At 37.2% G+C, this 27,591-nt stretch overlaps 1 protein-coding gene across 1 annotated transcript in view; it reads left to right on the forward strand.

Annotated features, from left to right (window-relative positions):
• LOC144967435 (protein still life, isoform SIF type 1-like) overlaps window positions 1–24,026 on the forward strand; it is a 268,507-nt gene extending 244,481 nt beyond the window's left edge. The window contains exons 9-27 of the mRNA XM_078904680.1: window positions 706–833; window positions 1,246–1,415; window positions 1,943–2,040; window positions 3,087–3,230; window positions 5,311–5,493; window positions 6,072–6,322; window positions 6,927–7,047; window positions 9,941–10,123; window positions 11,292–11,472; window positions 12,365–12,634; window positions 13,088–13,167; window positions 14,429–14,575; window positions 15,183–15,377; window positions 16,526–16,634; window positions 17,146–17,322; window positions 17,824–17,948; window positions 18,357–18,530; window positions 19,530–19,723; window positions 20,147–24,026. Coding sequence (XP_078760806.1) covers window positions 706–833; window positions 1,246–1,415; window positions 1,943–2,040; window positions 3,087–3,230; window positions 5,311–5,493; window positions 6,072–6,322; window positions 6,927–7,047; window positions 9,941–10,123; window positions 11,292–11,472; window positions 12,365–12,634; window positions 13,088–13,167; window positions 14,429–14,575; window positions 15,183–15,377; window positions 16,526–16,634; window positions 17,146–17,322; window positions 17,824–17,948; window positions 18,357–18,530; window positions 19,530–19,723; window positions 20,147–21,137 — 3,921 coding nt within the window. The 3' untranslated portion in view covers window positions 21,138–24,026. The remainder of the gene's footprint in view (window positions 1–705; window positions 834–1,245; window positions 1,416–1,942; window positions 2,041–3,086; window positions 3,231–5,310; window positions 5,494–6,071; window positions 6,323–6,926; window positions 7,048–9,940; window positions 10,124–11,291; window positions 11,473–12,364; window positions 12,635–13,087; window positions 13,168–14,428; window positions 14,576–15,182; window positions 15,378–16,525; window positions 16,635–17,145; window positions 17,323–17,823; window positions 17,949–18,356; window positions 18,531–19,529; window positions 19,724–20,146) is intronic.
• Window positions 24,027–27,591: the final 3,565 nt, after the last annotated feature.

The raw sequence follows: 27,591 nt of genomic DNA on the forward strand, positions 1-27,591 counted from the left end.
GGTCTAGTGGTGTGACACTCGCTTTCGGATCGGAAGGTCCTGGATTCGAGCTTCGAGCCTCGCTCGGCGCATAGTTGAGTTCTTGGAAAAGGCTCTTTACTCACATTCTTTCATCAGACTCAGGTGAATAATGAGTACCGGGCCGTTAAACAGCGTTGTCTCTGTCGGAAAATAAATTGTCTTATCACCTAAGAGGCGTCATGTCTCGCTCTACATGTTACGGCTTGCTGTTGGTCAGGGGCCCTTTGTAAAGCGCTCTGAGCACGTTTAGTGGATATTGCACTTCATAAAAGCTCTTTTTTTTTTTTTAAACAAGACATAAAGACACTCAGCTCTTGAATCCTGAGTTCTTACTACCATTGACTCTTTGAACCAGCTTTTCTTTCCATTTTACTTTTTATTTATTTATTTATTTATTTTATTTATTTATTTTATTTTATTAATTTATTAATTTATCTGTTAATTAGTTAATTAATTGATTAATTAATTAATTTATTTATTTATTTATTTATTTATCTATTTTTGCACACCAAACTCCATCCATCTCTTTGGTGTTTTGACCACCATAGTATCTTCTTTTTTATCTCCCTCAAACCAACCCCCCCCCCCCCCCCCCCCCCCCCCCCCCCCCCCCCCCCCCACGCACACGAAAAAAAAAAATAATAACAATAAAAAATCAACACTGTGATTATTTCTTCTAAACAGCTTCTGTCTGAAGACGAAGGTGACGATGACGACCGTAACGATGGCAGTGAGGACAGCCTAGATACCATGACGGAGACAGAGTCCCAGGTGGCCTATGCCAGGCAGGTCGGGGCCATCAGGAAGGCAGGGTACGTAATCCACTTTATAGATAGAATGAAGTTGACGTCACTCAGGTCTTTGTTATTGGTTTGTTGTTTTTGGGGGGGGGGGGGGGGTTTTGCCATCCGCGTTTATGAGTACTTCTCATTAACCAGACTATAAACGTTCAAGTTTACCCAAAGTTGAGTCCTTGGAACAGGCTCTTTACTCACATTCTCTCACCATACTCAGGTGTAAAATGAGTACCTTGCCGTGAACAGTGTTGTCTCTCTCCGAAAAATTGTAATATCGCCTAACAGGCGTCATGTCCCCTCCTATATGTTAAATGTTGCTGTTGACCAGGAACCCTTGTAAAGCGCTTTGAGCACGTTTAGTAGATATTGCGCTATATAAAAGCTCAATTTTTTAATATATATATATTTTTTTACTCTTTCGTTTCAGTTGGCTGGTGGTCAAAAATTGGTTGCTCCACAAAAAGAAGAAGATTGAGCTCGCCCCCAGGCGGGCATGGAAAAGGTACTGGGTGTGCCTCAAGGGAACCACGTTGCTTTTCTTTGACTGTGATGAGGAGACTTCTGTCACAGAGAACAGCATCCCGAGGCATATTCTTGGTAAGGCTATAGACTACAACATTTTGGTTTTCCTTGAACGAGGTTCTCTGAGTAAACATTCTAATATAGATTTCATACAATGGTAAACTTAACGGAATGCTTAAGAGTGATTTCTCTCCCCCCCCCCTTCTCTATTTCTCTCTCTCTCTCTCTCTCTCTCTCTCTCTCTCTCTCTCTCTCTCTCTCTCTCTCTCTCTCTCTTCTCTCTTCTCCTTCTTCTCTCTCGCTCTCTTTCTCTCGTCCTATCTCTCTCGTCTCTCTCTCTCTCTCTCTCTCTCTATCTCTCTCTCTCTTTCTCTCTTTCTTTCTCTCAATCTCTGTGTGTGTGTGTTTGTGTGTGTCGGTGTGTGTCTTCTTATTTTTAACACATTTGTCACTTTGATCCTCGTACATCAAGAGTTGCATAAAGCTTTTTAATAATGTGTAAGACCATGTTATGCTAATAAAATGGAAATTTAAAAAACCGATTTGTATTTGTTATAATTTGGTCATATTCTCATGAAATTCTAATTTTGTCGTGTTCACAGTGATAGAGGGCGGGATAGCCCAGGCGGTTCCAGAACATCCCAAGAGAGACAATATCTTCTCTTTGAGCTCTGCTTGTGGAGGGGCCTATCTCTTCCAGGTAAGATTGACTTATTGCCCGTCGCCTCCTAATCTTCGGACTGGGACGCTTTGGCAGCTTCTCTGATTTGTTGAGTGAGTTCTTTCCACCGATGACGGTCTGCGTTGGATTCTGATGTATGATCTCAGGTGTTCTAAATCCTTTTCGCATCTCAGTTATTGTGTGTCATCTAGGCGATTGAGGTCTTTATTTATCGTAGTGTATATGCTTGTTGTGGATCTGCCTTTGTGTTTGTTATGTCCGCTTGGTGTAAAGAATAACGTAAGGTAAGATTGAATTCTCAAAATGTCTCTAATCTAATATAATTTACTAGGTGGGGTTCCTGACCTCCCATATTGGGCAGGGAGGCATTTACTATGTCTTCTATTCCCCTACATCTGAATCTGTTTTCCAACATGCTTTCTGTCTTTGTCTTGGGACGAGATTACTTGGTTTAGTCCTCGACCCGGCCGGATACCCTAGCTGGGAGGGAAACAACCAAATGTATAGGTAGAGTTTTGGGAGATGATATTTGTTTGTCTTGTAAATAATATCTCTGTTAGGCACTATACTATGTTTTGTTTACATTTTATATATGATTTGTAAACATTTGAGTGTGTTCGTCTAAAGGGGGCCTGTGTCTGGATGAGACTATTTGGTGTCCTCAAACTAAGTACGTTGGTAGCGTGCTCTTGGAATCTACATGTTTCCTATTTGAACCAATTCTCCTTTGTCTTCCCTTTTCTTGGGTGCTTTAATTCTAATTCTAGAACTTTTTACTACCCCATTTTATTCCTTTTTACTACTGATACGACCTTAATGCGTTGAGTTCGGTGAGAGAATGTGAGTAGAGTTTTTTCCCAAGGTCTCAATTATGCGCCAACTTTGTTTCATTCAAGAAAGAGTCTGTGTCTAAGAACTTAACTGAACCGAACAGAATCAATACAATAGGGACTTTTTAAAGAATTATAAATCAATGTACCATTTCATCACAGTCATTTCCAATCAACACTTAACCCCGTACCCCTCCCCAACACCTCCTCCATTTTCTTTCTTTCCCTTACAAGGCATCATCCCAGATCGACCTTGAGAATTGGATCCGCGCCATTCACTCGGCGTGTGCATCGTCCTATGCCAGACAACACGGCAAGGACAACACACTCAAACTCCTGTGTTCAGAACTCGTCAGATTGGAGTCCAGTATTGACATGGTGAGTAACATTATTGATTGAATGCCAACGGTCAACATTTATAAAACACACACATACATACACACATACATACATACATACATACATACATACATACATCCATCCATCCATCCATCCATCCATCCATCCATCCATCCATCCATCCATCCATCCATCCATCCATCCATCCATCCATCCATCCATCCATCCATCCATCCATCCATCCATCCATCCATACATACATACATACATACATACATACATACATACATACATACATACATACATACATACATACATACATACATACATACATACATACATACATACATACATACATACATACATACATACATACATACATACATACATACATAATATAAATAAATGAGTGTTGGTGGGGTCTTGTAGGTACTGGAGTGCTCGATAATATTGGTTAGAGCATATAAAAATAAGTAGGGACTCGCACATTGCTTTGTGTAACTACGGATCCAATATATATATTTTATATATATATATATATATATATATATATATATATATATATATATATATATATATATATATATATAGATAGATAGATAGATAGATAGATAGATAGATAGATAGATAGATAATATTCACATTTATGTAGTCTTTCTACGTGTTCCTCACCTTAACATTAATCGACCTTCTTCGTTCCTGTCAATCCATCACTTTCTCTTATGTTAAATATAACAATCTTCTGAGACATTTGTTTTGGAAAGTGTCCACTCTTCTTTCGTCTCATTTGTTCATTTTCCATGTCTTGCGGCCATACAGTAATACACACTACCATTCCGCGTGTTCAATCATCATCCATCCTTCCACAACTCTATACGGAATTAAATTTCCGTCTCATAAAGAAGGCTTTCATCTGTCAGGTACCCTTTTCTCCACTGCCTTTAGCCAGGTACACGTTTTCCTTGGAATCGATCGTAATGCTGGCACTGGTCTTCATCGTTACAACGTCCGTTGTCCCGCTGTCTTACTCACCTTTATATATTTTAACTCATTCAATCCTAACAACGACTATTCCGTAGTTTACCCGGGTAACGTTTACCCCATGCCTATTTATTTCATTTTTATGAGTAAAATTATAGGCGTAGTATCAAAGCTAATGTTTTTAGTTTTTACATGTTAATGAAAGTTGAATAAAACTATCTATGTACATGCTCATTTTTAAAACTTTTTCTTACAATTTTGAAAAATAGCCAAACTCTGTAGGTGAGTGAGTTAAAAGTGATTATTTTATATAATTTGCATTGCTAAACGATGTGAATGTGTGTTTTTCTGCGTGTGTTTGTGTATGGGTAGGTTTGTGTGTGTGTGTGTATGTCTGTGGGAAAGTGTTTGAATGAATATGTGTATCTGTCTGTCTATTTCTTTTGGAAGGAGAGATTGAATTTTTTTTCTCTGATTGGGTTGTTTGATAGGATAGTGGTGATTTTGTAGACTTCAAAAATGTCTGACAAGTGCGTATTATGTATTTGTTTGAATGAATGAATATGGCTGCGCTGTCTCTATGGACGCTTGCCGTGAATGTGTGTGTTACTTCAAGTGTGTCAGTCTGTTTCTAGTATCCAGTTAGGAATTTGTTTCCATAAATCTCTGTTCAGTGCAAGTGTCCTTAGCTTTTGAATGTCATCATGTGTGTTAAGGTGCTGAGGCAGTTGGATGTTTCCTTGTGTTGTTGAAAACAATTATTCGGTTGTTGTTTAACTAACTACTAACTAGAGCTTATATATAGCGCAATATCCACTAAATGTGCTCAAAGCGCTTTACAAAGGGTCCATGACCAACAGCAACACGTAACATGTAGAACGAGACATGACGCTTGTTCGGCGATATTACAATTTTTTTTTCCGCTGTTGACGGCTGGGTACTCATTTAACACATGTTACGGTAAGAGAATGTGAGTAAAGAGTCTTTTCCAAGGACTCAACTATGCACAAAGCCAGGAATTTCCGATCCAAAAGCGAGTGTCATACCACAAGACCACATAGCCGCTGTTTCGATTTGTCCATGCCTCGAAGACTTGAAAGTAAGAAAGGAGTAATGTTTGTCCATATTTTTTTCCCAGGATGTCAAGATGCGAAAGATGGCAGAACTCCAAATGTCGGTGGTGACAGATCCCCGTAGCCGAATGGCCATCGTCAAGCAAATAGCCCAGTGGGAGGAGAACTTGGAGAAGTTGTACATAGACCAGTACAGGTTCAGGTGTTACTCCGCCTCATTACAGGGATCAGAATTACCCAACCCAAAGGTAATCATTGAAAAGAAATAGTTGATTTAAATATACTCGTACACTTTAAATACATTATGCCATTTTGCCATAGCTTTCTTCAATTCATGCCTGCTTGTCTACTGAAATTATAGGCCTTTCATATCGTCAACTCCATAGACCCTTTTCTGATAAGCTTTTTAGCAACACCACGTGGCAACAGTATACCTACCCCACATGTTGAAGACCCAGACCAATGTGGCGCCCTACTTTGTCAGATATTCTTGAGTGCAACGAGTTTGAAATAAAATTAGCCCTGAAGTAGGCAAAACATCACTTTTTTATATTTTTAAAAATAATATAATATGGATTTATCCTTCCATTTGATATTATAAGGGAGAGCCAGACCTATCTGTTATGTTATCGACTGGAGTTTTTATTTACATATTAATCGATAAAAGAAATTTACTACATTATTTGTATGACCACAATATTTCTTATTGTAACAACGTTAGTTTAAAAAAAAAAAAACAATCTATTTCCATTGTGTGATTACTCAATCCCCCCCCCCCCCCAACTCCCTCCCAACCCTCTCCCAATATTACAATATCTTCTTCCAGAACCTTCTGGCTTGTGCCTCCAAAGCGTCCAAGACCACCCTGGGCCGTCTGGGTATTTTCACCGTGACCTCCTTCCACGCCTTGATCTCGGCCCGCAAACCCCTGGTTCTCCCCAACATCTACGGGAAGACCAGCCAGAAGGGAGGGATGCTGTCACCCAAGACGGAAAAGGAAAACACCTCGTCGACGACGTCACAGAAGCCGAGGTCAAGGACGCCCACAGCTCTTGTCAGCTCCAGTGTCAGCTCTGAGTGAGTCTATTAATTAATCGTTGATTATCGTGTATTCAAATTTATTGTGTGAATCAAATGAAAGGAACTTGATCTGTAGAATAACCTTTTTTTAAAAATGAAATAAAAGCTCTATGTGGCCTATACATGATTGCAATTCCTAATGAATAACAATCCCTTTACTGTGCTACAAAAAAAAAAAGAAAAAAAGAAAAAAAGGAAAAAAGAAAGAAAAACAAACACATAGACGCTATCTACACACATTCATAAGCCAGCATTACACATCCACACGTTAAATTTGAGCAGTATGTATTGATTTTGTATCCTTCAGTGCCATAGGAACCGGAGTTTATCCCGGATTCTATAGCATGAAACGGACAATAGCAATTGCTTGTCACCTTTGGACAGGACGCTAGTCTATCGCAAAGTACTTTCCGCCTGATCTATCAGACCAGCTACCCAATCACTACCGGGTGGACAGGAGGGGGGGGGGCGGTCAGAAAAAATCTCACCTGCACCCAGGATCGATCTCAGTCCCTTTGCTTGTGAAGCGAGTGCTCCACCAACTGAGCTATCGAGTCCCCCTTGAATTTGTATAATCGTGTATAATCTTTATTTCCCACAGTGCCCTAGTCAGAGCCAACAAACTCCATTCTGACTCTATGGACAATCTGCTGGACAAGTCTGGGGCTGACTCTGGATCTGGTCAGGAGTCTCTCTCCAAAGTCTCCCTACCCAACAACCAGGTAAGCTGGTGGTGGTCGGTGATATTCAAAATGATAGTTGATGATAAGTAATGCAGGCCTGCCTAGTACTACGAAAAATTCGTAAAAATACGAGTTTTGGCTCCATTTGACGTCATCCTTCTTTGATATTGTTGTCTACTTGCCCTCAAGTGGAAAGTTTGAATGTTCTTCATATGACAATTATTCTTTGCAACATTTTACATTAATTAAATTGATTATGTCTATGTGTCAGAAAAAACTTTGTCTTATTCTTAAATTTATTTTTAAGCAGATTTTGCCATTATCACTGTCTCGTCATTCAACAATAATTCTTGATGATCATTATCTTTTAAGATTATTTAGTTTTTAGAACCACCCCCCCCCCCCCCCCACCCAAATCACCCTAGTTCATTTTGCTGATTTTATTTTTTCTTCATAAAGGAAAAACATGAGCAGGTTTAGTGGATATTGCGCTATATTAAAGATAAAAAGCTTGAGTTAAAAACCTGAATCGCTTTAGTATTTTGGGTTTTTTTCATTTGTTTCTAGTTTTCCAAATATTCAAAGGCAATGGTGGAGGTTTCATTGAACTATTCGTTTTATGTTTTTTTTAAAATTTAAATGAGTAAAGCCTTCTTATTTTATATCCATTCTTGTGCCCCATATGGATTATCTTATCTAGTGATATATATATATATATATATATATATATATATATATATATATATATATATATATATATATATATATATATTATATATATATATATATATATATATATATATATCAGGCTTTTTATGCCACAAGTCTAATGACAACTTCTCTAAGTTCGACCATCCTCCTGGACCACCTCTCCACAATTTACATTATACATTTATTATAACTACGTTTCCAATATATTAAATATGTGATAAAAGTGAACAAAACATTTTTACGAGGGTTTTTTTTTTTTAAATTATTTCTGTTTTTTGAAGGTTTGTTTGTTTTTTGTTTTTTTTTCCGTGTTGTGTTCTTTTAGTCCTTGTTTCTTTCTTTTTTCTTTTCTTTTTTTCTTTTTTTCTTGGGGGGGGGGGGGGGGGGGTGGGTGGGAGGGGGTTATTTTTGTTTTGTTTTGTTTTGTTTTGTTTTGTTTTGTTTGGGGGGGGGGGGGTGTTTTGTTCTTGGTTTGTTTTGGTTTGTTTTGTTTTTGTTTTTTGATGTGGTTTTTTTTGTGATTTTTATTTTTTATTTTTTGGTTTGGTTTAATACAAATTTTTAATTTAAGGGTGAACAGATTCAATCCTGGCAGGATTTCCTTAACCCTTTTTCCCCCTTGATGATATGTGTGCTGTTTACTCATGCTATATATCTCAATTCGAGTCTTTAAATGTTGTTTACAGCTTACTTCTATTGAATTCCATTCACGTTGTTGTTATTTTCATCCAAGCTCTCATTTTTTTTTTTAGGATATACATTTGAAGACCACAGAGAAAAAAAGGATACATGTCACACTTTTGAGAAAACACAATTTTAAATCTCGGAAGTCTTATACTCTGTATTGGTTTGGGGTTTTGTTTGTTTTTTGTTTTTGTTTTTGTTTTGTTTTTTTTTTGTGTGTTTTTTTTTTTTTGTTTTTTGGTGTTGTTTTTATTTTGTTTTTTTTTTTGTTTTTTGTTTTTTTTTTGGGGGGGGGGAGAGAGAGAGAGAGAGAGAGAGAGAGAGAGAGAGAGAGAGAGAGAGAAAGAGAGAGAGAGAGAGAGAAAGAGAGAGAGAGAGAGAGAGAGAGAGAGAGAGAGAGAGAGAGAGAGAGAGAGAGAGGGTCTCCTCTCTTTATCATGATATTGGTTCCCTTCTTGGGAAAATTCCTATTTTCACATTAAACTTTGGCAAATGAACGATATGCTAAGGGGCATAACCAATAAAATGTTATTTTGTGCCATCAATTAATGTACCCATTTCCCCTTGTGATCTTAATTTTTATATTTAAAAAAAAAAGTTTTTAGAGGTCTTGGCCTCTGCTAAAAAGTAAAATCCTGATTTTGTAAGTGGCTAATCTTGTTTAACTTGTTGGTAGGTCTGCTGTGTTGTATCATTAGTGGGAGTTCCTTCAGTTATCTGACTCCTCCTTTAATGTCCACCTTAACTCTTGAAGACTTTGACATGAACAATATAACATTAAGTTGAAATTTCAGCAGTGATCTAGAAGCTCTGTAAATAAATCTAAAGTGGGTGCAATGTAACTTCCCGTGGTAAATTGCTCCAATCCGTGATGGTTCTGGGTAAAATGAGAATTTTCTGAGGCCTTTGGTCGATGTTAGTTAGGGGGATGAAACTGTCCTTGTGGGAAGTTCTGGATGTTTGTGTCGGTGTTTGGAGATCAGGATTTGAAATTGCCACCAGGATGTTCTTTATCTTATACATCATGGTCAGGCGTGCTATTTTCCTCCTAGTTTGGAGTGACTTCCATTCTAGTTGATCAATCATCAGTTAGAGTGGTCAATTATGGATTTCTAAATATAATGTGGGGCAGCGTGGCTCAGCGTAACGGTCTTTGCTTCGTACCCTAAATGTTCCGTTGTGCAAGGCACCCCACCCTAGCTTAATTTACGTCGCTGCACAGGGGCTGGTGCCTGGGTTATTCCAGTCTTCCCTTGGAATAGACCCTAGATAAAAACTTCCCCTATGGGATGAATAAGGGGAATTTTATTTATTTTATTTTATTTAAAGCAGAGTTGACAACTCTAATTTGATTTTTGATTTTTTAAGTTTTTTTTTGTAGTTCTAGTAGTGAAATATTTCCAATATACCCAACCCCCCTCTTGCCCATCAACCACCAGCCATTGTAACCACCCCTAACGATTTTCCAACCAATCACACCCATCCAACCCTCCCTTTAAGTTTTGATGACATTATGCCCTCATCCGTCCATTCCCAGTGTTACAACTTTCAGACAATGCTCATCGGGGTGGACCGAGGGACCAGCGTGCAGGACATCCTGGAGACCACCTGCAACAAACGGCAGCTCAACCCTCGGGACCACTACGTCCGAATCAAGCCATTGGGTTCCACTGACAACACTTTTGTCATACCAGACAGACATGAAAACATCAAAAAATTGGTGAGTCTTCGAGTCAAAGACATAGTGAGTACTTAATTGCTCAACTACAAAAAGTGTTGAATTAAAATGAGTCGATCTGGATCATGGGGGTCCCGATAGCTCAGTTGGTAGAGTACTCGCTTCACACGCAAAGGGACCAAGATCGATCCTGTGTGTAGTCGAGTTTTTTGTTTTCTGCCCCACCCTGTCCACCCACCAGTGATTGGGTAGCTGAGTCTGTTAAATTTGGCGGAAAGTACTTTGCAATAGACTAGTGTCCTATCCAAAGGATAGCAAACAATTGCTATTGTCCATTTCATGCTATAGAAACCGGGATAAACTCCAGCTCCATGGGCCTAATGGCTCTGAAGAACTACTTTATCTAGGCCATACCAGATAGACATGAAAAACATTTTGAAACAATTGGTCAATCTTCCAGACAAAGACATGTATTGAATACTGATCTGATAGAAGTTGTGGACTGTAAAACGTATTGGAAAAACCAAAAACCCCTGATCTTTCCAAATTTTATGTGAAATAGTGACGTTTTTTATTATTATTTGTTGTCGGCTGAAGAAGCGTTTTGAGCCTGAAGCATTTAATATTGAGTAGTAAAAGAGCTCTTTTTCTTTTTTATTTTTTTTTTATTTTTTTTTTTGGTTCAGTCATTTCTAAAGTCAAAGGCATAATATTCTTGAGTGCTTCTGTAAGTGACATATCATTAGTGGATATTGTATAAATCAACGTTCGTTCCATCAGCAATAAAAATGTTGAATATTTCATATGGTACAGCAAAACCAAGGATTGATGCGTTGACTGATTGACTAATTTATTTAATGTTAGATTAAGTGACCAATTGATTAATGATGATAATATTTGGTGTTGAATTGCCAAAAAGTAACGAATTGAAATAAATGAATATGTTATGTTGTGTATATCGCCGCGTGAAAGGAAGAGAGGAAGAGAGATGAGAAGGAGAGAGAGAGAGAGAGAGAGAGGAGAGAGAGAGAGAGAAGTATCTGTTCAATGTTATAGTTATCATATAACGTTTATAACAGTGTAACTAAATGACAAATTGCCATATTTATGGACAATAAAGATCTATTATTATTATTATTATTATTATTATCATATAGCATACTTCAAAAGCAAATCTGCTCATCCCATTCCTTTCCCCTCCCCTTCACAGCGCTACGAGGCCATTGAGGTGTGTCAGAAGTGTATCTTCCAGATGGAATTGACCAAACCCACCAAGGACGGCATGTTTGGCTTTGCCATCGAGGCTGAGTTGGCCGAGGATCTGGACAGAGACGACGAGCTGAGGGTTTATGTCTGTGACGTCACCAAGGATGGGGTGGCCGAAAAAAGAGGTAAGGTGTTGGTAATACTCAACGAAAGAGTGAAACTGGAGAGGCTTCGTATGGGAACAATACAGACAATGAACGTTTCGGGTTCAAACCCTTCGTCAGCTTCGTCAGTATTTTCACATTCCCAGTCCCTACCGTTCTCTACTTTTAAGTGTTGGTAGTAACTTGATAAGTGGTAACGATCGGAAAAGTATGACCCAGGCATTGTGTCCTTGGGTATGGCACTTAATACACATTACCACACTTTCAATTTTAAGTTTGAGTACATATATAAACTGCAATGAATGTTGTAGAAGTTCAAGTGTGAATAAATGACATCTAACTGATGGCTTGTACTGTATGAAATGAAAATTTGATTCCATGAGGCCAAATGAGAAGATTAGCTGAAAATGAAAAGCTAGCTAACTGAGCTTGATGAATCAATGAAATGCGCTGAACAAATGTCCATTTTTATTTGTATGTTTGTTATGGGTCCATTTGAAGTCAGGGTTGTGTCAAACTCCGCCTACTGGTGTAATTTCCTCTCATTATAATGTCTCTTTGGAAGTCCCAATAACTCAGTTGGTTGAGCACTCGCTTCACACGCAAAGGGGCCGAGACCTATCCCGGGTGCAGTCGAGATTTTTATCTGAGCCCCGCCCCCCTCCCCCCTGTCCACCCAGCACTGAATGGGTAGCTGAGTCTGTTAGATTTGGTGGAAAGTACTTTGAGATAGACTAGCATCCTATCCAAAGGGTAGCAAGCATTTGCTATTGTCCATTTCATGCTGTATAAACTGGGATAAAGATAAAATCCGGCTCCATGGACTTAATGGCTCTGAAGGACCACCATAATGCCTCATTCTCTTTCCTTCTCTTCCCCCCCCCCCTCCCCCACCCCTTCCTAATCTTCCCAGGCTTGATGGTCGGGGATGAGATCCTAGTCATCAACAGTAAAATCATCTCAGAGCTGGACATGGTCTACATCGAGACGCTCCTCCACGAGTCTCGAACCCTGTTCCTCACTGTACGCAGCATCCGCACGCAACCACCCAGCAGCAACTTCCTGACCATGCACGCAGACGCCTACATCAACAATATGGTGGTCCCTCCTCCCCCTAGCCAATCACGGATCTCTGACAAGTCACTGGGCAGTCTGATTGTACCAGCACCTTCTCCTGACGATGGTGAGCTGAGCAAAATTCAATCTTTTTTTTTTTTCAAATATGAGTCAGAATTTTTTTCTAAACAACCAACTTGTCAAAAATCTTTAAAATTGAAACTCCGAAGAATTCTCAGGGTTGACCATTTTGGACAAAAGTTGATTGTAATCTTTATTTATCTATTTTGAAGTAATGTAAATGTTGCTACTCGAAGAAATCAATAAAAATGTGAAATTGAATGTAAGCTTCAATTTAATATACGATAAAGGGGAAACCCGAAACGTCCATTTACTCTGTTTTCGTATATTAAATTGAAGCTTACATTCAATTTAACATTGTTATTTATTTTGAAGTAGACAATTCTGGCCTAATTTATGGAAAAAAATGGCATTTTGTCAGCTTTTGTTAGAAGTACCTTATCATTCATGCATTTTGACATAGCCTGCACTCACTGTAAACCCCTATGTTCCTCCCCAGGAGATCCCAACCATCCAGCCAATGTCAAGGACAGATCCTTCTCCAGTACATCCCCAGCACAAATAGATGCCTTGTTAGAGGTCGGTACAGAGTGTTGTAGGAATGTCCCTTGAAATATGACTTGACTCGTCTGTGCTGCGTGTAACATTTAAACATTGAGAGTAGATCTCTACTTCTTCATATCATGAATGTAAAAGCAAAGAATTGTACCACATTACAGTCAACCCATTTTGGTCATTAGTTGCCAGTTAGAAATATTTACTCTAATGTCATGGATATTGGTAATAATAAGAGCTGCCAACCCCTATTTTTTAAGGGTTTCAAAAACAATCCTGCCCAGATTTTTAAAATATTGGGGAGACCTTCCGAAAGCTCCTAGTGCTAGCATTTCTATCGATTTATATTTTCACCGTGGATCTTTATTCATGTGTTTATTTATTCAATTTATCATCATATATAGAAGCATTTTAAAAACTCCAGAACAAACCTTGATAGATTTATGAAAGTTTTAAATTTCCTAGTTGTTTTGGACCATTGTTTTGATTCTCGGCCGCCATTTTGATTTGTGAAGTATTGAAAGGTCCTAGGTTTTTTTTTTTCTATTAGGGTTAGCTCGAGGTTGGAGAATTTCTTTTCTCTTAGGGTTAGTTATAAGTCTTAGTAAAGGTGATAGGGTGTTTGTTTTTCCTATTAGGGTTAGTAAAGGTACTAGGTTATATTTTTTCTTAGGGTTAGTTGAGGAAATATTTGAGTTGTTTCCCTTAGCACTAGGAGCTTTTGGAAGGCATCCCAAATATTGTTTTGTTTTGTTTTTATTCGTTTCTTGATTTTATTCCTTAATGATTTGGATATTTGTTTAATGGAACAGACATGTTAAATAATCCGTATACAGACAGAGATAGAAAGAGAGAGAGAGAGAGAGAGAGAGAGAGAGAGAGAGAGAGAGAGAGAGAGAGATAGAGTCAGTGAGCGATATGATGAAAGGAATCAATTTTAGATATGTGTGAATCTGTTATTTTTCTTTCAAAATATTTTCTATGTATTCATTCCAATCTTTTTTACTTGTGTATAGGGTGCAGAGCGAAGTGGCCAAGTGGTCAAGGCATTGCACTGTAACCCGGAATGTCCCAGGTTCGAGCCCTGCTTCAGGCACTTTCGTTCATTTTCCTTGAGCAAGATTTTTAACCCCCAATTTTCTCACTTGGACAACATGGGTGATTCCTGTTGACACCAGACATCTTGTTTGATGAGTTATCTACATTCCTTCGTGGAATGCCTAGGGGACGATATCTTATGATGTCGTGGCAGAAGGCCATAATTTTTTATATTTTTTTTCTATAGGGTGCAGAGCAGGTGACAGCCATTTGTCGTAGGAATGAGATGACTCCAGGTCTTGATGATGACGTTTCAGGAAAACCTATGTCAGACCCTCAGAGGTTGAGAAAAGCTATAATGGAGTTGGTTGAGACTGAAAGAGCATACGTCAAGGTGAGAGAGAGAGGGAGAGGGAGAGAGAGAGAGAGAGAGAGAGAGAGAGAGAGAGAGAGAGAGAGAGAGAATATAAGGGTTGACTTAAGTTTGTGGGGGAAGGATGGATGGGAGAGCATTGCGGTTATGTGGTCTTCTGGTATGACACCCACTTTCAGATTGGAAGGTCATAGGTTCGAGCCTCACTCGGCACATAGTTGAGTCCTTGGAAAAGACTCTTAACTCACATTCTCTCACCGTACTCAGGTGTAAAATGAGTACCTGGCCGTTAACAGCGTGGTTTCTGTCGGAAATATTGTGATATCGCCTAACATGCGTCATGTCTTGTTCTATATGTTACGTATTGCTGTTGGTCAGGGACCCCTTTGTAAAGCGAAGTGCTTTGAGCACGTTTAGTGGATAGTGCGCTATAAAAAAGCTCAAGTTTGTTTTTTGTGGAGTTTTTTGCAGTTTGATGATTACAAAGTTTTCAGAGAGTAAGAAGATTGTATATATAATATTATGGACAAACCATGAAAAGTGTAAATTGTCATAGCTTAAATTGTGTAGCCATAGACGAGATGTTGTTAGTGAGTTGAAATGTTATTTCTGCCTTTCTTCTAACCAGGATCTCAAGTGTCTAACAGAGCGATACCTAGAACCCCTCAAAGAGGAGACCTTTCTGACTTCCGGTGAAATCCAGCAGTTGTTTGGGAACATCCAGGAGATTGTGGCCTTCCAGCAAAGGTTTCTACACTCCTTGGAGGAGGCTGTGGAGCTTGTCCCAGAATTCTTCACTACGAATAATATGGCAAGCTTTAAGGTGGGTGGTCACTTTTTAGCTTGCTGGTTTGTTTTTATGTCTGATTGTTGTTTTTGAGTTTGTTTATTTTGCTTTTGTTTTTGTTTTTTTATTTTAGTTTTCTTTTGGGGCTTTTTTGTGTGTTTTTGTTTGTTTTTATTTTGTTTTGGTTTTTTTTTTAGGGGGGAGGGGTTGTATGTTATTGTTGTCTTTTCCTATTCGATATGTTGTTGTTGTTTTTGTTTTTTTTTGGGGGGGGGGGGGGGATGGGTTGCTTTTTTGTTTTTTGTTGTTTTGGTTTTGTGTTTGTTTTGGGGGAATGGGTTGCTTTTTGTTTTTTGTTGTTTTGGTTTTGTGTTTGTTTTGTCTTGCTTTGGTTTTTGGAAGGGGAATGTATTGTTTTATTTATGTTATCCTTTCTTTCTGGTGGCTTGGGGAGTGGTGGTGATATTCAAATACAAGAAAATCTTTCATTGTTATAATTATGTCAATGGAAATTCAAGTGATGATGTTTATGATTAAGATGATAAGACAGAAAATAAAAAATAATAAACGAGAATGATAATAATATTAACTTATGTGGTTTTCATTGAAGACACTAAGGGTGGTATTGCTTTTGTCGTCAGGACTCTGTTTCTAGAAAGAAAAAAAAAACAGATAGGATATTTTTAATACTCTAATTTTCACTGTCCTAAGAATAGGTTATTTTCTCTATCTTTTTTTAAACCATTAAACGTGGATCATTCATTTCTTTTAAAGAAAAAAAAAATGTACCAAAAAAAATCTTTGGTCAGTTTTTGCTTTGTTTTTCATTTTAAATTTTATGGAAAAGATGTGAATATTAATTGAAGTGGGAAATATTGATGAAAATTGACTTGAATAAATATGTTATCCTTCAAATACTGAAGAAGAAGAAGAAGAAGAAGAAGAAGAAGAAGAAGAAGAAGAAGAAAAAGAGAAGTAGTAGTAGTAGTAGTAGTAGTAGTAGTAGTAGTAGTAGTAGTAGTAGTAGTAGTAGTAGTAGTAGTAGTAGTAGTAGTAGTAGTAGAAGTAAGAAGTAAGAAGTAGTAGTAGTAGTACGAAAAAGAAGATTGAAGAAGAACAAGAATGATAAAATGTTCTATTAATAGATTTCTCTGACATCCGATTTGCTCTTTCCACTCCCACAGCGAGTCCTATTCTCCCTAGGTGGGTCCTTCCTATACTACGCCAACCATTTCAAGGTGTACAGCTCCTTCTGTGCCAGCCACTCTCGGTCACAGAAAATACTCAATCCTGGTGAGGACATAGGGATAAGATGCCATGTTGTAGGGACTAATCAAGACTGTATTTTACTGTGTATTTGTTTACACTTATTGACATTTTCATCTTTCTTTTAAATGTGTTTCTAAATGTTTCCTTCACTTTTGGCTTGTGCTGTTATTTTCATTTTTGTTTATTACCTTTCATTACAATGTATATGGAAAAAAATCGTATTTTGGCCTGTAAGCTGAGAGCTGTATTAGCAATTTTACTACACTAAAAGTTGTTGAAAAGGAACGTTTGTTGCTTTAACACCTAATTCAGGACTTTTGGAGCATTTTGTGATCCTACTGAGGACAAATTGTTAATTTATAAATTATATAATAATATAAATATTATAATGACTGTGCTCTTTTTCCTCTCAGTAAATCAACGAATTTTAACGATTTCAAGTAGGTTGGTTTGTTAATGATAATTAATTTTTTGTTTTTAAACTTATACACCTGTTCTCTCAATTCAACCATGTCTGTCCTCTTCTCCACCTCAGATGCCAACGAAGCCCTCCGTGAGTTCCTCCATGCCCGCAACCCCAAACAGCAACACTCAGCCACCCTAGAGTCCTACCTCATCAAACCCATCCAGAGAATCCTTAAATATCCCTTGTTATTACAACAGCTGTGTAACATGACTCCTTACAACACAGACGAGCATCATCACTTATCAGGTAAATACAAATCTCCTAAAGGGAACCCATCACTCAAAGTGGTCATCATCATAGCTTGTCGCTCCAACACCGAACCGAACTCTTAGGTCATGGTCAGTGCAGCTGGGCCCATCCTGGCATTCTCTAAGGATGTGCTCCATCGTCTGCTCTGGGCATCCACATGTACACAAGCTAGTCTCAGCCAGCCCCCACTTTTTCATGCTTCCAGCTGTTCTTCCAATTTTTGCCCGTGCTGTTCAGTGTTACCCATTCATTCCTGGGGTATTCATGTTTTTGTTTATTCATCTAACAACGCCACTACCACATTATCTCATTCGTCTGTAGTGTTTCATTCATCCTGTTTTGTTGATAAAGGGGAAACCCGAAACGTCCATTTTATCTGTTGTCATATATTAAATCGAAGCTTACATTCAAGTTCACATTGTTATTTGTTTGAGTTTTCCTGAAGGACATACACATTTTATTAAATTATAATTGGTTAATCTGTATGGCATATTTCAGAGGCTTTGAAAGGCATGGAAGCAGTAGCAGAACACATCAACGAAATGCAGAAGATTTACGACGAGTATGGATGTGTGTTTGATGAGCTGACCAAGACATACAGGGACAATAACCCACACAAACAGGTATGAACATATTATGGGTTATGTGTCCTTTAGTAATACTTGTGTGTTGTCTGTATTAATGGATGGGGTACACAATAGTTCGTTTATAACCTTTGGCCATCATCAATGTTGACTTGAGGTACAGAGACTATTCTCTTTTCATGAATCTCTTACATACAGGTGACATATTTATTGATGGTGTACAAATAATGTTTGTGTATGTGTAGTATGTTTGTGTATCTGTGTGTTTGTGTGTTGCTACTTTGTCCATGAAAATAAATGTTAAAAATCAAAATGTCTTGTTTTAGTGCAGTCTATATTCCATGAACCGTCTACGTAGTTATTGTCAAGAGAATTATTTTGCCAGAAATTTGCTTTACTTCGTATCCTTAAAACACCTTTCTCCTTGCCTATGTCACTCACCATCAGGGTATCGAGCTCAGCGTCGGAGACCTTCAGATGTACGGGACAGTGGAATGGGTCAATGTGAATGACCATCTCGGGAAAGTGAAGAAATCTGCTGAGTTTGAGAATGTGGTATTTGTCTTCAAGTCTGGTGTAACCTTTCTGTGTAGGGAAAGGTTAAAAAGGAAGAAGGCTAAGGTGAGTGTCACGGATGAAGGTGTGTTCATCCCACGGGCCTAGCTCACGATTAGTAAATAACAGAGAAAATGTTGATTTCAAAATAATTCAATCTATTATGTGCGGCTATGTGGTCTAGTGGTATGATACTAGCTTTCGGATCAGAAGGTCCTAGGTTCGAGCCTCGCTTGGTGCATAGTTGAGTCCTTGGAAAAGGCTCTTTACTCACATTCTCTCACCATATTCGGATGAAAATGAGTACCTGGCTGTTAACAGCATTGTCTCTCTCTGAGAAAAAATTGTAATATCGCCCAACAGACTGCATGTCTTGTTCTCCATGTTATGTGTTGCTGTTCGTCAGGGACCCTTTATAAAGCGCTTTGAGCACATTTAGTGGATATTGCGCTATATAAAAGCTCAAGTCTTTTGGGGGTTTTCAGAGGGTTTTTTATTCCCGAACTTTTTTAGAACCTGAATAAAAAATTCTCACTGACCATTTATCAGAATTCTGTCATATGACCTTTCAATCACAAGGCACGTGAATCGAATATAGCAGCATACAGAGTCATTTTCATTATACTAAAAACGATATATTTTCTCTTCCCATATTTGGGTGAATATTTAATGCAGCATATATATATATAACTATATAGTCTTTCTACTTCTAGTTTCTATAAACAAATCGTCCAGTAAAGGACCCATATTTTGCTCTTGTTACCAAACCCATTTTAAATTTGGTTTGTGTGGAAGCCAACAGATTTTATTTATTTTTGTTTCAAGATTTTTTGGTCCAAATCTTTTTATATATAAAAGTCTTGTCCTCTAGGTGTCAAAAACAATTTGGACCTGCAGTTTGCAATATTTTAAAACTCTTCTGAGCTTTTATGAGACGTAAAGATTAGCAAGGGTCTTCAAAAATAAGAAACAAATAAAAACTGCACCTTTCTTTCCATATATTCCAGGGTTTTATTTTTAGCACTCTCAATGACCTTGACATTTCGTATTATCTACCAACCACAGGTATTGTCAGCGAGATCATCCCTCATTGAAGTGTCAGAGACAGTGGAAAGGTTTCGAACACTAATCCCTACTCAGGAGGTACAGATAAGAACGGGCAAAATTGCAGATATGGATCGGCATTACTGGTGGGATTTGGTACACTCTAGATCAGAAGTCGAAGGTCGTCAAGAAAAGGTCTACCAGTTTTGTAACAGGTTTGTGTTTATCTGTATCCTAAGGATAAATGGGTCATTTTAAGTTATTCAGGCTGAATAAAGTCAATACAAAGCTTAAAAAGCAGAAAAGGATCATTTACAAAGATACAGCCTGATTTCTCATACAATAGATTCATGAGAACAAGATTTGTTTTTTGAGGGGATTTTTGGAGGTTTTTTTTTTGGTATTTTTCTTTGTTCCTTTATCTTTTTTAATGTGGGTATTTTGTAGACAGCACAAAGATGCACCTTGGTGTGCAATTTAGTTCCTTTTATAAAAAATTCAAATAAGCAAGAATAATTATATTATCATAAATTTAGTCATCTCTTCAACGTGTGAAATAGAAGAAGATAAATATGATGCATGCTATATTCCATAATATGCAAAGCTAACCTGCTCCTTGAATTTCCTTCCATCTGCAGCACATGTGAAGCCAAGTCAGATTTCATGAAGGTCATTCGACAAACTATCCGTGAAAGTGTAAGGAAGATGATTATACCCCCCTCTACCTCCTCATCTGCACAACAACAACAGCAACAACAACATCATCATCCTCATCAACATCACCACCATCATCATCATCCCCATCATCAACAACAACATCAAAACACTTCTCTCTCCAACAGTAGACAGCCTTCGGCTACCAACACCACCACCTCATCCCCTAGTTCTCTCCCTCCCCCCTACGATTCTCTCCATGACCATGTTGGTGAAGATGGAGATGGTGCTGCTGCTGATGGTGGTAGTGGTAGTAATGGTAATGGTGCTTCCTGTATACCCGCTTCCTCCCAACCCCCATCCTACTCCACCACCACTACAACCACGCCTCCCACTCAGGCCATGTCCAGTCCTCACATATCAGGACTCAAACGTCGTGGGAAAAATTTGGACAGTGAAAGACATTCCATGGACCTGGATAAAAAAATCGGTGACCTTGACCTTGACACATTTAGAACTCGTAGTAAAACGGTCAGTGACTTAAATGAAGCCAGCATGGAAGAGAGCGGTGGTTTCGTCCCTGACTCACTAGAACCAGCAAACACCGACAAAAACAAAGAAACAAGTTCCTGTTCTTCTAATTCTAATCTGAGTTGCAGCAGTCACTCCGGGAGCCAGACAGGAAGTCAAAGCAGTGCCGCCCGACTACAGTATGCCAGCTCCAATCCCTTACACTACTCATCAAGTTCTGTTAATTCTGGGGGTGACCGTCACGGCGCATCTTCCCCTGTTTGGAAAAGGGTTGATAAAAAAGTAAATCTGATGTCGTCACAGATGGAGGACTCGTATTCCACCAGAAGTGGAGAGGTATCCAGTACCTCTGGGGAGAGTATAGCGCCCCCTAGGAGGGACACCAAGACAGTGGTGTTTGCCCCTATCCCTGGTATCCCAGTCTTTAAGGACACAGAGTGCTGATTAATTGTTTATATCATTCGTCACCCATCACCTCAAACCTGTATCACTTCTGGTTGGACTATATACGATATAAAGTGCATTTAAACTTTAAAATGAGTGAATAGAAGAAATCAGATTTCGTGCAATTTAAGACACTGTATTCATTCTTCTCTATGGACCGTTGAAAGTGAACTTAAATTATTACATATTTTGGTTTACAGATTCAATTTTTGGTGTTTAGTTCATCTCGACATAATTCAGATTTGAGCTGGTGGGTTAAGCTATATTTGGGCGACTCTGTCAGACGCTATCACAGTTTTGATAAGATGACATGTGTTATCATGTCCGCCATACTGTATTGTGAAGTGGAATTAAATTTATTTTTTTTCTTAACTTTGTGTCAATCGAAAAAGGTTTATATGATGTCAGCAATACAGCTTTGACAGCTGTAAGTCATGGTTGGTTTGATCACACTTTGACAGCTGTAAGTCATGGTTGGTTTGATCACACTATGACAGCTGTTAGTCATGGTTGGTTTGATCACACTATGACAGCTGTTAGTCATGGTTGGTTTGATCACACTATGACAGCTGTTAGTCATGGTTGGTTTGATCACACTATGACAGCTGTTAGTCATGGTTGGTTTGATCACACTATGACAGCTGTTAGTCATGGTTGGTTTGATTCCACTATGACATCTGTTAGTCATGGTTGGGTTTGACCACTCTATAACATGATCCAATTTTAAGTGACTCGGCTTTTTCCTGGTTTATTTTGACCTCGAATGTCACGCCAGCTTTGAATTTCTTTTAATCTCTTTAAACAACTGGATTGTGCTAATTTCTCAACGTTTTAACAATTATGATTGTGATGTTAGGTTGTACTTGATTCTGGATTAAGTTGCTGGTAGTGGAACATTCGTGGGTGTTTGTGTTTAAATGAATGTTGTGTGTGTGTGTTTATGTGTGTAGGTGGTGCATGGTGACTGTGTGCTAGATGTATGAATAGATATATAAATAAGTATGTGGGATTTTTTTTTTCCATTTAGAGGTTTCCTACTACAACACAACATGGGAAATATTGATATTCAATATTGACCATGTTCATCTGACAACAAGACAGGAACCAACTATAGCCACAGAAAATTCATCATTTGTAATCGTTAAGAATGCATTATTTCGTATCAATTTTCTCGGGGAATATTTCTCCCAAGTTCGTTTTTAGTTGACCATATATTTTAACCTTTTTCCCTCTGGCTGTGATTTTTTTTTTAGTTCTAACTTAGGCTTACAAATGAATTAATGGATGTTGGCTGTTGTTGTGTTTGGATTGGGGAGATGAATGGTCGTGTGAGATTTGTGGTCAGAAGACTTTCAAATTGATCAGCATATCATTGGACAAGAACAAACATTCACATACGTCATTGAGAAATAGGTTTAATTTCCACCAGCTTTGATGCTGTCTAGTTACATAGCCCAGCTATACCACTTTTTATTTCTTTTTTTTTAACTTGTTACGAAACATCCCACAGGCCAAAGTTCGAATAGATACCCAGTTTACCATCTATTATAAATATAATGTAGCCTTAGTTTAACTCTCTCCTTACCGGTCATTTTCAGTATTTTCCCAAAATGACAGGCTTACCCAGCAGAAAAATGGATTCTTTAAACTCAAAAAAGCTCTCTATAAAACAACATTATGTTCTTATTAATCAAACAAATATGATTCTTCAAAGTCTATGATGTACAAAATAAATCTGAATAAGAAAAAAATGTATATTGTGTCGTAAAAAATATGACGATTTTGCTCTAGGTGGTAAGGAGAGGGTTAAAGACATGATTCAAACTTATCCAGACAAATTACGTCGTTAAACAGCTCAGTGTCCCTCGATGCCACCGTAATGCCATCCCAGTATTACCTCTCTTGTTTGCTCAAGCAGAAAAAGGAAACGGTCAAGAGGAATGTCACATGACCCCCCTCCATTATTAAGAACTTATAGTTCCATATTTTTGTACAGACATTCTCAAAAAAACAATTATTTCCTGGCAAGCCACAGAGGCTAGTCTACGTGTTAATGATTATCCTTTCTCACTGCCAATTTTATACTTTTGCGACCGAGTCATTACAATGACTTTATATATTGTGTAGATAGATATATTTTGACATTTTTATGTTTCTCGATTCAATGAATGACAAGTAGTATTTTAATGGTATATATTTCTTATTGCAATGGTGGCATTGCTTGTTGACGTTAGTTGTCTTGACATGATGAATGTTTAACTCTCTCCTTACAGACCATTTTCAGAATTGTTCCCGAAGTGAAAAGAAATAACATATTATACAAAAGTTTGTTCAGGAAAACCAGCTTTACAAAACAGCGTTAAGATTTTCTTGTTGTATCAAATATTTTTCTTCAAATTTTTGGAATGTACATCGCAAATATGAACAAAAATAATGTTCATTATATTGTAACGAATGTGACGATTTTTATGTAGTTGGTAAGGAGAGGGTTAAAGGTGCTTGTGACAGTCTTGGGTCATATAAATAGCAATGTCAGATATGTGCAGATCAAATGTTTTCTTCTTCAGGTTTCACCACAAATATAAACTAAATGAAAATGAATTAGAAGTATTAATCAAGATGCTGATTTAAATTTCCTATTTATATTTTTTTAAATGATTCTGAAAGCTGAAATATATCTGATTTTTGTAATTGATTGAGTTCGTAAAAACAGTTTTTAAATGTCTTTTCATTTTCATCGACACAAGAGATGTAAAAATGTAAACTAAATAATTTTAACCGGACCAAGCATAACACTGTCAAGGTTGTGAAATGTTTTCATTATCATCATTGTAACTCAATTTTATGTTGACTCTATTAAAAACAAATTGCCAAAATGAATTAAGTATTTTTGTCGATTCATAAACAGAAAAGAAATGGTCTTAACTAGTTTTTAAAGGATCATAATTGATTAGCCATTAAGAAAGATGGAGATTTTCCGCTATTTTTTCCTCTATGGATAAATTCTCTGCCAAAATCGAGCTCAGAAACATTCATACTTTCTATTGACTTGTTCATGACTTGTTCATCAGATTGCAATTCAGTGTTCAAATTGTGCTCACATTGTCTTCTCTTGGGTCAAGTTTCTAGATGAGCGGGCCTCCAGTCTCCAGGCTGAACTTAAGTTTTTGTTTCATTTCTCGACCTATGGTCACCAGCACCATGGATTTCTGGACCTATGGTCATCAACACCATGGATTTCCTAGTTGGTGGAAAGATGATTTTCAGAAGTATTTAGTTTGACATTGAAAAAAAAAAGCAATTTGAATTTCAAATAGGCTATTTATGAGGCAGAATAAATTTAAAAATAAAGGATGAATTTGAGCTTTGTTTATTTTTAAATTCAAGACCTTTTTGTCTTTGATAATTGACCTTGTTTTTTGGTCTTTAAGAATGAATGCAAATGATAAAAAGGGCTTTGGCCTAATGATTTCCCTGGTCCATCGTGATCTTGGTTTGTTTACACATGTCATCATTTGAAATGTGTTCATCATATCATAGTTGTGGTTTCTAGTCAAGTCTCCATTCATGATCAATTATTGTCCATTCTTTTAACTTCCTCAAACCAACCACCCTCCCTCCTTCCCTCCCTCCCTTCCTCTCCCTCGCTTCAAAAGCATCACTTTAATATATATTTGTACAAATTTCATTCCCCATTCATTATATTGTTTTCCCTTTTCTCTCTTGCTTCATACAAAATCATTAGCTGCAGTTCATGGTTTTTAAAAACGATTAACTTTTTTAATATTTTGAACTGTATAACTAGATTGGTAGCAATGTTGGTTTGTTGGACATTTGCCTCTCAGAGTCAATAAAATGTTACACATACATAATGGTAATAATAATAATAATAATAATAATAATGATAATAATAATAATAATAATAGTAATAATAATAATAATAATAGTAATGATAGTAATAATAATAATATAATAATAATAATAATAATATAATAATAATAAAATAATAATAATAATAACAATAATAATAATAATAATAATAATAATAATAATAATAATAATAATAATAATAGTGATAAATATATTAGTCTTACTGATTCCCTCAATTTTTCTCCTGCTATTCCATTTTGACGATGCCTTCATTTCATATTCATCTCTTTCTGTTTATTTCACCCCAAAGCAGCGAGTTTAATCAAGGTATTTAAATACATCATATTTTATTTTGTTTGTTTTCTTTCTCCTTTTGACTTGGTTTTTACGTGTACAAAGTTTTACTACTCCGACAACCGAACAAAAATTATGGATTTATCCTGCAGTGCTGTAAGTGTAAGGAAAATATTTTTATGGTGGTTAAAGCTTTTTTTTTTTTTTTTTTTTTTGTATCTTTACAATAAAACCATAATAATGTGGGTTGTCACATACGTAAATGTGTACACGTATCTTTGCCTATTTTCCCCTTTCCTTTTCATTTCCAGTTGTGTTTTTAAACACTTATACTTATATCCATTATAGATATGGCATGTTTATTCTTAAGATCTTTCAAATTGTCAATTGTTCTTTTCCATCAGATCTCATGTGGTAAAAGCAATTTTCTAGACCTGAATGTCGGCATGTCTTTCTTTCTTTTCTTTTCTTTTTTTTTTTTATTTATTTATTATTTTTTTTTTTTTTTGTAATGACAAAATGTTTGAATCCAAATTAGTTTGGGGTGCAAGGCGAAATTTTGAATGGTCTATGACAAAATCAAGAAAACAAATAATTTCCCAATTCACAGCACAGCTTTTACCGGTTCAAGCGGCTTTTCACGGAAGTAGAAAGGAGCATTTCTCTCAGGCGTCATGTACCGTCCTACATGTTGTTACATGTTGCTGTTGGTCGGGGACCCTTTTTAAAGCACTTTTTTAGTGGATATTGCGCTGTATAAAAGCTCAATTTTTTGGGGAAGATTGGTATTTCTGGTACTGTATGACATCTTCAAGCCCTTGTTTCCCTTGTGAGACGTTTTATTCTAATTCATTGTGATATTTTCACTTCCAATTTTTTTTTTACAATAATATTTTTATATCTGTCTGTGTCTCATGATTTTGTTAATTAAATCTCTCTCTCTCTCTCTCTCTCTCTCTCTCTCTCTCTCTCTCTCTCTCTCTCTCTCTCTCTCTCTCTCTCTCTCTCTCGTAATGTTGGTATGGATGTCTTTAGAATCCTTTTTTTTTTGTTTGTTTGTTTTGATGTTTCTAGTTTGAACATTTTTAAATCATCATTTTTTTTCTTTTGTGCACATTAAAAAAAAAAAAACATCGTCAAAAATATCTCAAATCTTTAGAAACTGTCATAGACCGACTATATCAAAATAACATTTCAAAATGAGCACAATAGGATTCTATAGTCTGATGTCACGTCCGCCCAGCGACCAGCAGCTTGGTTCTAAACAAAGAAAATAGGCACTTTATCTTCTTCATGCTAGCTAGAACTTTTTCACATGTCATGTGACCAGAATGTATAAAAGTCAAAACAAGATCAGATTTATAATGTTTTTCTCCACTTTTATGCTCGTCGGGGAAGTATTTCATAAGGTCGTCCGCCATTGTCCCGATAGTTTAGAACCAGTTACTAAATTACTATGCGTCATTATGAGGAAAGTGACGTCACGACTGTTGGACCCTATTGGCCCATTGACCAACCAGGATAGAGAAGGATGGAAACTGTTTGTCTGTGGCCTATACCCTGACCCAGGGTGAAAAAGGCAATGATGATGATGATGATGATGATGATAAAGTAAATCATTTGAATGTAACAACACTGTCAATAATGGATTTCAACAATAAACTAGAGCTTTTATATAGCGCAATATCCACTAAATGTATTCATAGCGCTTTACAAAGGGTCCCTGACCAATAGCAACACGTAACATGTAGAACGAGACATGACGCCTGTTAGGCGATATGAGAATTTTTCCGACAGAGACAACGCTGTTAACGGCCAGGTACTCATTTTACACCTGAGTACAGCGAGAGACTGTGAATAAAGAGTATTTTCCAAGGACTCAAATATGCGCTGGCCGAGCGAGGCTCGAACCCAGGACCTTCCGATCCGAAAGCGAGTGTCTTACCACAAGACCACATAGCCGGACAACAATGAAAACTCACGGAGCTTAAAAATAATATTTAAAAATCACAATATTTACGATTATGGGTTATGGACACCAGACTGGTAAAGCAGATTGGTGACCTGTTTGGGTTTTTTGTTTTTTGTTTTTTTTTTCGTTAATTCCAACTTGCAAAATAAAACAACAAAAAACTAATAACATTGTTAGTATAGTGATATTATTATCACCATTTCATCATTATTATCATCATCAATCAATCTATCTATCTAAAACTTTTGTTGGAACATTTTTATCTTAATTAATCGTTGTAAATATTTCAAATAAGCTACAGTATAAATAAACAACCCC

The sequence above is a fragment of the Berghia stephanieae genome, chromosome 3, assembly GCF_034508935.2.
Source record: "Berghia stephanieae isolate SIO BIC M18660-M18661 chromosome 3, UCSD_Bste_1.3, whole genome shotgun sequence".
NCBI lineage: Eukaryota > Metazoa > Mollusca > Gastropoda > Nudibranchia > Aeolidiidae > Berghia > Berghia stephanieae.